This window comes from Bos javanicus, chromosome 8 (genome assembly GCF_032452875.1).
Source record: "Bos javanicus breed banteng chromosome 8, ARS-OSU_banteng_1.0, whole genome shotgun sequence".
Lineage (NCBI taxonomy): Eukaryota > Metazoa > Chordata > Mammalia > Artiodactyla > Bovidae > Bos > Bos javanicus.
This window is the reverse complement of record NC_083875.1, coordinates 72,846,330-72,854,025: the sequence shown is the minus strand read 5'-3', so window position 1 is coordinate 72,854,025 and position 7,696 is coordinate 72,846,330. Positions and strand designations below refer to the sequence as shown.

General features: G+C 49.1%; 1 protein-coding gene across 2 annotated transcripts; it reads right to left on the bottom strand.

Annotated features, from left to right (window-relative positions):
• Nucleotides 1–293: 293 nt before the first annotated feature.
• On the bottom strand, nt 294–5,757 carry NEFM (neurofilament medium chain). 2 transcript variants are annotated; one of them, XM_061425867.1, is made up of 3 exons: nt 4,627–5,757; nt 3,791–3,915; nt 294–2,317 (listed from the first exon to the last, which is right to left on the bottom strand). In XM_061425867.1, the coding sequence occupies exons 1-3, from the start codon at nt 5,704–5,706 to the stop codon at nt 787–789; spliced, it is 2,736 nt and encodes a 911-aa protein (XP_061281851.1). In that variant the 5' UTR covers nt 5,707–5,757; the 3' UTR covers nt 294–786. The 2 variants fall into 2 exon arrangements, with proteins under 2 accessions (XP_061281851.1, XP_061281852.1); XM_061425868.1 differs by lacking the exon at nt 4,627–5,757 and adding an exon at nt 4,330–4,431.
• Between the last annotated feature and the right edge of the window lie 1,939 nt (nt 5,758–7,696).

Genomic DNA, 7,696 nt, shown 5'->3' with positions numbered 1-7,696 from the left:
AGTGAAGTCCTTTTGCCCCAACTCCAAGGAGCAAGTTAAGACTCTTTTCTTGCCCCTCCTACCTTGAGGTTTTCTGAGTTCCATCAGAACACTTGAAGATGGAAGACTTCCATGCCCCTATTTTTACCTTTTTACAGATGCCTTTTTCAGCAGTTTTTCCAGTAACCACTCTCAGGGAAATAGTGATAAGAAATGCAAGTCGTTCATAAGCCCCCCAAATATTCTGCTGTAGGGAAAGAAGGGTCAGGCAGTGGAGAATTCACTTCAAAATGACACAACCCGAAACAATTGACTATGTTTCCAATATGACCTTTATTGAGCAAGTACTGCTGTGACGTTTAACATCAATCAACTAAAAGTTGCAAACTGTGCATGTCAACGAGGTTCTCCCATGAACAAAAGTCCTTTTTAAATGCACCAGTGAGGTAAACATAATTATTCATATATAGCTTTCTTAAGGCTAAGAGAGTTCTGTGTTTCATTTATTATTTTTGGCTCAGTTGGTTCTTTGCATAATATACCTCAAGACATTCCCCGAGTGCCCCCCTTCCAACAGCTTAGGAAATTGGCCAATTCCCCAGGTACAGACAGTTATCATGCATTTGAATCACCCAAAGACTGGGGGTGGGGAGCACCCTGAGCTTGCATGCAGGTCCTTCATATTGCACGAAGTAAAATACAATGTCTGGAGCCCCCATGGGAGAACCCGTTCTGTTTTGAAGCTGTCAATCACATGCATTTTTGAAATTGTCATATGGCTTAACCTTTTTGCGATGGACTCAAATATTAGTCACTCTGGGTGACTTCCTTTACTATGGCGTGTGAAGTGACTTTCTCTACCTTTTTAGTAGACACTAGTTTCTCCTCAAAGGTCTCTTCATGCTCTTCGACCTTTTGAGTGACGGTTACAGATTTGGTGATATACTTGGTAGCACCATCTCCCCCCTCACTGGTGATTTTTTCCACCATTTTGGTTACCACCACTTTCTCCTCACTTTTATCACCGCCCTTCTTTTCATCCCCTGGGCTCACGTCTAGCCCGTTGGTGACGACTCCTTTCTCCTCTTCTCCCCCACTGCCTTTCTCCTTAGTTTCCTGTTCTTCCTCCTTCCCTTCCACCTCCCCATTGATGGCTATGTCTTCCTTCCTGGATTCCTTCAAACCACCCTCCTCCTTCCCTCCCACCTCTTCCACTTTCTCCTTCTCCTTCTCTTTCTCCTGTGGCTTCTCCTCCTCTTTGGCTTCCTTCTCTGGGCTCACCTTTACTGGCTTGGCAGGCACCTCCTCCTTCACTGGGGACTCAGCCTTCACTGGGGATTCAGCCTTCTTCTTCTCTGGCACATCCTTTGCCTTCTCCTCCTTTTTCTCTGCCTTCTCTTCCTTGGGAGATTCCTTTGCTTCTTTCTTTTCTTCCTCCACCTTCTCCTTCTGTTCTCCTTTCTCAGCTCCAGCTTCTGCTTTGGGTTTCACTTCCTCCACGGGTGATTTTGCCGCTGGGGACTTTGCTGCTGGGGACTTTGCCGTCGGGGACTTGGCCACTGGGGACTTGGCCGTCGGGGATTTTGCTGTTGGGGACTTTGCCTCTGGGGACTTTGCCTCTGGGGACTTTGCCTCTGGGGACTTGGCCGTTGGGGACTTTGTTGTCGGGGACTTGGCCACTGGGGACTTGGCTTTCTCTGGCTTCTCCACCTTGGCTTCTGCCGCCAGCTCCTCCTTTGGAGCCACTTCTTCAGCCTTTTCCTCCATTTTCTTTTCCTCCTTAGCTTCGGCAGCGGCTTCTTCTCCTTCCCCCTCAGCCTCTGTTTCTCCTTCCTCTTCTTGCTCACCTTCCTCTTTTTCACTAGAACCTTCCTTCTCAGATCCTCCTTCCTCGGCTTGGTCTGACTTAGCAGCCTCTTCTTCCTCTTCCTCTTCCTCTTGGCCCTCTTCCTCCTCCTTTTCTCCTTCCTCTTCTTTAAGTTCAGGTGCAGTAGCTTTCACTGGAGACTTTTTGGCAGCAACAACTTCTTCTTCGGCTTCTTCTTTCTCCTCCTTTTCTTCAGCCTCCTCTTCCTTGACCTCCTCTTTCACGGAAACGGCCAATTCCTCGGTAATGGCCGTCAGGGCTTCTTCCATTTCTGATTTCTCATCTTCCACCTTGGTTTCCTCTATAATCTCCTCAACAAATTTGTGTTGGACCTTTAGCTTGGGAGCCTCTACCTTGGTTTTCTGAATCTTACTGGATATGGCGATGGAGGGCTGTCGGTGTGTATACAGTGGCCCAGTGATGCTTCCCGCAAATGTGCTAAATCTGGTCTCTTCACCCTCCAGGAGTTTCCTAAGGAGAGAGTCAAAGAAGACAAAAGGTAATTAAAATCTCATTGGGCCTTGTGACCTTCATTACAGTATGTGTAAGGTGGTGGATACCTTTGAATAAATAGAATCACATGACATAATACTTACTATCATTTCACTAGTCCACTGTGTCATATTAAATGACAGAGAAGGATCTTCAGGGACAATCAGCCAATCACCCAGTGCAGTAACTAGCCACACCCAACAGTCCACTCCCTACCCCTAACTACTAACTCTCAGCTCTGCCTCAGTCCTCGTTTGGTGCAACATGAATATGCTGATAAGCTCCCCAGAGGCTCTGCAAAAGCCCCTTAAAGTCACCTTCTTGAGCATTTGGACTTTCAGGTGTATACGAAACGTCTTTTAACAAATATAATATTTAAAAAATTTACAAAGCTATTTAGAATACGTTAGAATTCAGGCTATATATGTCATAGCTGCTGCTGCTGCTGCTGCTAAGTCGCTTCAGTCGTGTCCAACTCTGTGCGACCCCATGGACTGCAGCCTACCAGGCTTCTCCGTCCGTGGGATTCTCCAGGCAAGAACACTGGAGTGGGTTGCCATTTCCTTCTCCAATGCATGAAAGTGGAAAGTGAAAGTGAAGTCGCTCAGTCGTGTCTGACTCTCAGCGACCCCATGGACTGCAGCCTACCAGGCTCCTCCATATGTATTGTATAAATTAGTCTGTAATTTTAATCATAAAGTGTCTATTTTATATAATTTTTCACCTTTCTTGAAAACTTAGATGGCTCTGAGTTGACTGCAATTTATTCTTGTAATATGAATGACTTTATTGGGGAAAATAAAACTGTTCAGCCAAGAATTTTCACCTATCAATTTAATCAACAGCAAGATGACATCAGTTTATATATAATATATATAATATATAATATATATATATATATATATATATATATAAATCTCTTCTCCTTCTCTGGTTGTCTATCTATCTAGATCTAGAAACAGAAGTCTGAATAAAAAATATATATTCTACCAATTATATTTATTCCAAGCCAGATGATGGCAATAGTAAGCTGTGACTAAGAAAGAGATAAATGAAATGTCCTGGTGTTTGTCCTTGACATCATAAAGTTGAAAAATTGAAAGCACTAGAGAAAAATATTAAAAAAAAATTGAAAACTGTTTTTGTTTCAAATATTCGGAAAGTATTTTTCACTAAAATAAAAAAGGTTAAGCATAAGCACTGAAATTAATCGGCGCTCTCCTTCAAAACACGTTTTATTCAAATACATTATTTTAACTGTTTACTTTTTTTTTTAAGCTGCATAAAAGTTGCAATTTTTTAGAGCAACTACTTATTAATTAGGAAACAAAACCAGGCACTGAGTTAAGACTCCTGCAACCTACTTGCTTTAACTTAAGTGGTGAAGGTTCTGCCAACATGGCCTCTGCAGTGCGGCTAGTACTTTGGCCACGTCCGCAGTGAACACCCTACCTGTACGCCGCGATCTCAATATCCAGAGCCATCTTGACGTTGAGGAGATCCTGGTATTCTCGCAGATGACGAGCCATTTCCCACTTTGTGCCCCGAAGCTCATTTTCCAGCTGCTGGATGGTGTCCTGAAACCGACAAAGCCACAAACTCATCCTTCCAGCCACTTCTTTCGCAAAACACTTGCTACCCCCTCCAGCTTCCTCCCCTCCTTCGACTCCCTCCAGCTTGGCGTACTTCGGGTACTACTCCCAGACCCAGTCCCCACTTAAAATAAAAATCTAAGGAATTCACAAACAGAATCAATAAGACGATTAGACGTTTCCTGGGCATGTCACGCACTAGGACCAGTGGATCTAGAACGTCTCAGCAGGAAACAAACATCCATGGGGAACCCCCAAGGCTGATCTGGCCCTTCCCATCTGAGCCCTTTGAAATCAATTTTGGGAATTCTTCGGGTCGCAGCTGGAAAAGTTGAGAATACAGGAGTTTCTTCACGCCTCTCCTAAAGTTGCTGCTTTATCAACTACCCCAATGTATACCTCCTACTTGAAACTCGCAAGCGTACAAAACTAGAACTTCCGAGGAAAAGAAGCACGTTTTTGAAAAGGCCAAGGCTCTTAGAGCTGGGGATGGTGTGTGGGGGAGGAGGGCGGAGGGGATGCGAAGGGCGAGGAAGCTTTGAGCTTCCAACTTGGCTCTGCGGCGCGCGCGCGCGCGCGCACTGGCCGGCAGCCGCTAGGGAGCGCGGCGGAGAGCTTGGCGGGGCGCGGGCCTGAGTGTCGGGGGCGCGCGGCGCTGGCGCTGGCGCAGGCTGGCCGCGCAGCCGCGGTTCCTACCTGGTAGCTGCTAAGGTCGTGGTTGTGGCGCTCCTCGATGTCGCTGAGCTGCCGCTCCAGGGACTCCTTGGTGCCGCGCACTGACTCGAGCTCGATGCTCTTGGACTGCAGCTGGCGCCGGTACTCGGCGATCTCTTCCTTGGCGGAGCGGATGGCTTCCTTGTTCTGCTCGGCCGCCTCGGTGAGCTTGGCGTAGCGGCACTTAAACCACTCTTCGGCCTGGTGCATGTTCTGGTCGGAGTGACTCTCGAGCTGGGAGCGGATCTCTTTCAGCGCCGTCGAGATGTCCGTCTTCAGGTAGTCTTTGCGCTCCACGGTGATGTGTGACGCTTGGATCTGGGCCAGCAGGTCGGCCACCTCCTCCTCGTGATTGCTCCGCAGGAAGGCCACCTCATCCTGCAGCGACTGCACCTTCTTGTCCAGCTCCACCTTGACCAGCGACGACTCCTCGATATCTTTGCGCAGCGCGCGGATAGCCGCCTCGGTGTCGTCGCGCAGCCGTGCCTCCTCCTCGAAGCGCTCCTTGAGCCTGTGGATATCCTCTTCCAGGTGGTCCGAGTCCAGCTGTACCTGAGCCTTCTCATGGTTCACCATCTCCAGGGTGGCGCGTAGCTCGCGGATTTCCTGGTCGTACGCGTCGCCCAGCTGGGCGTGCGAGGCCTGCTTCTGCCGCAGCGCCTGGATCTCTGCCTCGATCTCCTTGTTCTGCTGCTCCAGGTAGTGGACCTTCTCGATGTAGCCCGCGAAGCGGTCGTTCAGCCCCTGCAGCTGCTCCTTCTCGTTGGAGCGGGACAGCTTGTAGTCGCCTCCAGGCCCAGAACCGCCGTTAAGCAGAGACGAGGACTGGCTGAAGTCGAGGCTGCTCTCGGCCGAGCTGAGCATGGCGGAGCTGTAGGTGAGGCGCGGGGCCAGCGCGCTGCGCTTGTAGGAGGAGGACACGGTGCTGGGCGAGCCGCGGGACCACGACTGCGAGCGGAAGCCGCTGGACGGGGAGCCGCTGATGCGGCTGAAGCTCGAGCGGGTTTCGGTCACCCGCCGGTAGGCGGACGGGTTGCCCAGCGAGTCCAACGTGTAGCTCATCTTGGAGGCCTCGGGGTGTGTGGCTGTCACAGCGTTCTGCTGGCCTCGCCGCAGCCCATTTATAGCCGCGGCGGCTGGTCCCCGGGCCAGGGCCCCGCCCCGTGGAGGCGGCGGCCGAGAAGGCGGGGACTGCGGGCACCCGGCCGGGAGAGGAGGGGGAGGATGGGGGGTGAAGAGAGCCCAGCAGTGATTCAGCGCCCGCTCCACGTGGGCCCACGCCGCATCGGACCCTGGACTTCGCTGCCTCGGGCCCGACCCCTCCCCCCAGCTCCTCTTTCGGTGCCAGACCACCTGTCTTTCCTCGAAGTCCCCCTCTCCATTTCGCTTCACCTTCAGATTGCATTTTACACCCTGGTGGGAATATTCACCCAAAGTCCTTTCTTTGTTTAGTCTCTCTCCCGCCGTTCGGGCAGCTTTTCTAACGACCCCCTGGTCACCTTGTGTGTGTGTGTGTGTTTTTTTTTTTTTTTCTTTTTTTTCCCTTCTGCACTCTTGTCCTTACACTTTTCTCTTCTTTTGCCCTTTCTCTATTACTTTTTTCTTTACCCGTATTCTGTGCTTAATCACTTCCCCCTGTTTTTGGCATCTCTTCGCCCTCCCACTTTAAGCCTTCTTTAGCTCCACTCACTCCTCCCTTCTTTCAGAGCCCCTTCCTCCTGGACCTTTTTTTTCCCCCAGCCTTTCCCCTCACCTTCTCCCTCCTCCCCTCCCCCTTCCTCCCGCCCCTCCTCCAGCCTCGTCGCCCCTTGCCTCCCTCCCCTTCCCCCACTCCCTGTCTTAAAGCAGCCCGAGATGAGCGCAGGCCCCGAGTTGGGCCTAGAAGAGAAAAACAAAAAGACTTTGAGGAACGATCAGCCTGAAGTCTTCGGGAAGGGGACAAAGCGGATGGGCTGGGGTATTTATTTGTTATAAAAGTGGGATAAGGCGCTGCATTCTGCTTAACGTTTGGGGGACGTCCGAAACTTCCGCAGGGGCAGAAGGTAAGGCGCTTGTGTTCGCTATGGCGCCGGCAGCACCAAGGACAGCGCCCAGCACGGCTTGCGGGAAGATTCAGCCGCCCTGGGGGTTTGTCGCCCAGCAATCCTAGTCTGGTTAGGTTGGCGGGGGTTTTCTCCCTGCTTTCTGTAGTAAATACGGTTAAAAGCCAGTTCGTAGTGACTCTGTTTGAAGGAGCCAAACTGGGATCGCACGCAAAGATCTCTCTGCAATGCAGGGTTGGCACAGAACAGACTGCAGATTTGAAAACAAAATTTTTTAAAATCAGGTAACAGAGATAATATACTTGTAGCCAAGTCTGAGTTTTCTAACATATGATGGAAGCAGGAAATCAAGACATACAGGACTTGAAATTTGAAGGTCAAGTACTTCTTGGAAAGGGGAATTTGAATCTGTTGAGATGAAAAGTCCAGGGAAATATAGTTTATGATAAGTTTGAACAGAAGCAATTGCTTTGTCATCTTTCTGTTCAGTACTCCCTGTATGTAACTGCCATGACTGAAAAGCACTGAGTTAATTTCAGATTAATTGGAAAGTTCCCAAACAGATTCACCACAACTTTGAATAAAACCAGATTGTTTTTCTTACATTTAGATTTTAATGACTGATTTGCAATAGATTATCTATATTTTTAAGCATGTTTACTTAAATAAGAAACCTACACAGACTTCCTGCTGTCTGGTGCACTGCTAACTGTTAAAATGTCCCTTTATTTTGCATTGTGCTTTGGGGGTAATTCAGAGTAAAAAAAGTTCAAAATACTGCAAGACAAAGTGAAGTGTAGAATGCCAGTTTAATAACCATGCTTGCTGGGACCACAGGCATAAGTGACTGCCTGCAAAATGCTTGCTAAGAACAAACCCTTTGCTTGTGAAAAGTCTAGACCCCAGACTTCAGTGTATTTTGTTTCACAGCATGCTTTCTCTAGTCCTTGTTTTATTAAGTGATGAGGTCCTCTCAATCAGTAAGTAATCGGAAAAATCTTGGGTTTCTG

Coding starts and splice junctions, on each gene's coding strand:
- NEFM (XM_061425867.1), bottom strand. CDS start 5,706: ATGAGCTACACGTTGGACTCGCTGGGCAACCCGTCCGCCTACCGGCGG. Junction 3,916..4,626: donor ACGACCTTAGCAGCTACCAG/GTAGGAACCGCG, acceptor TGTCGGTTTCAG/GACACCATCCAGCAGCTGGA. Junction 2,318..3,790: donor ATTGAGATCGCGGCGTACAG/GTAGGGTGTTCA, acceptor CTCTCTCCTTAG/GAAACTCCTGGAGGGTGAAG.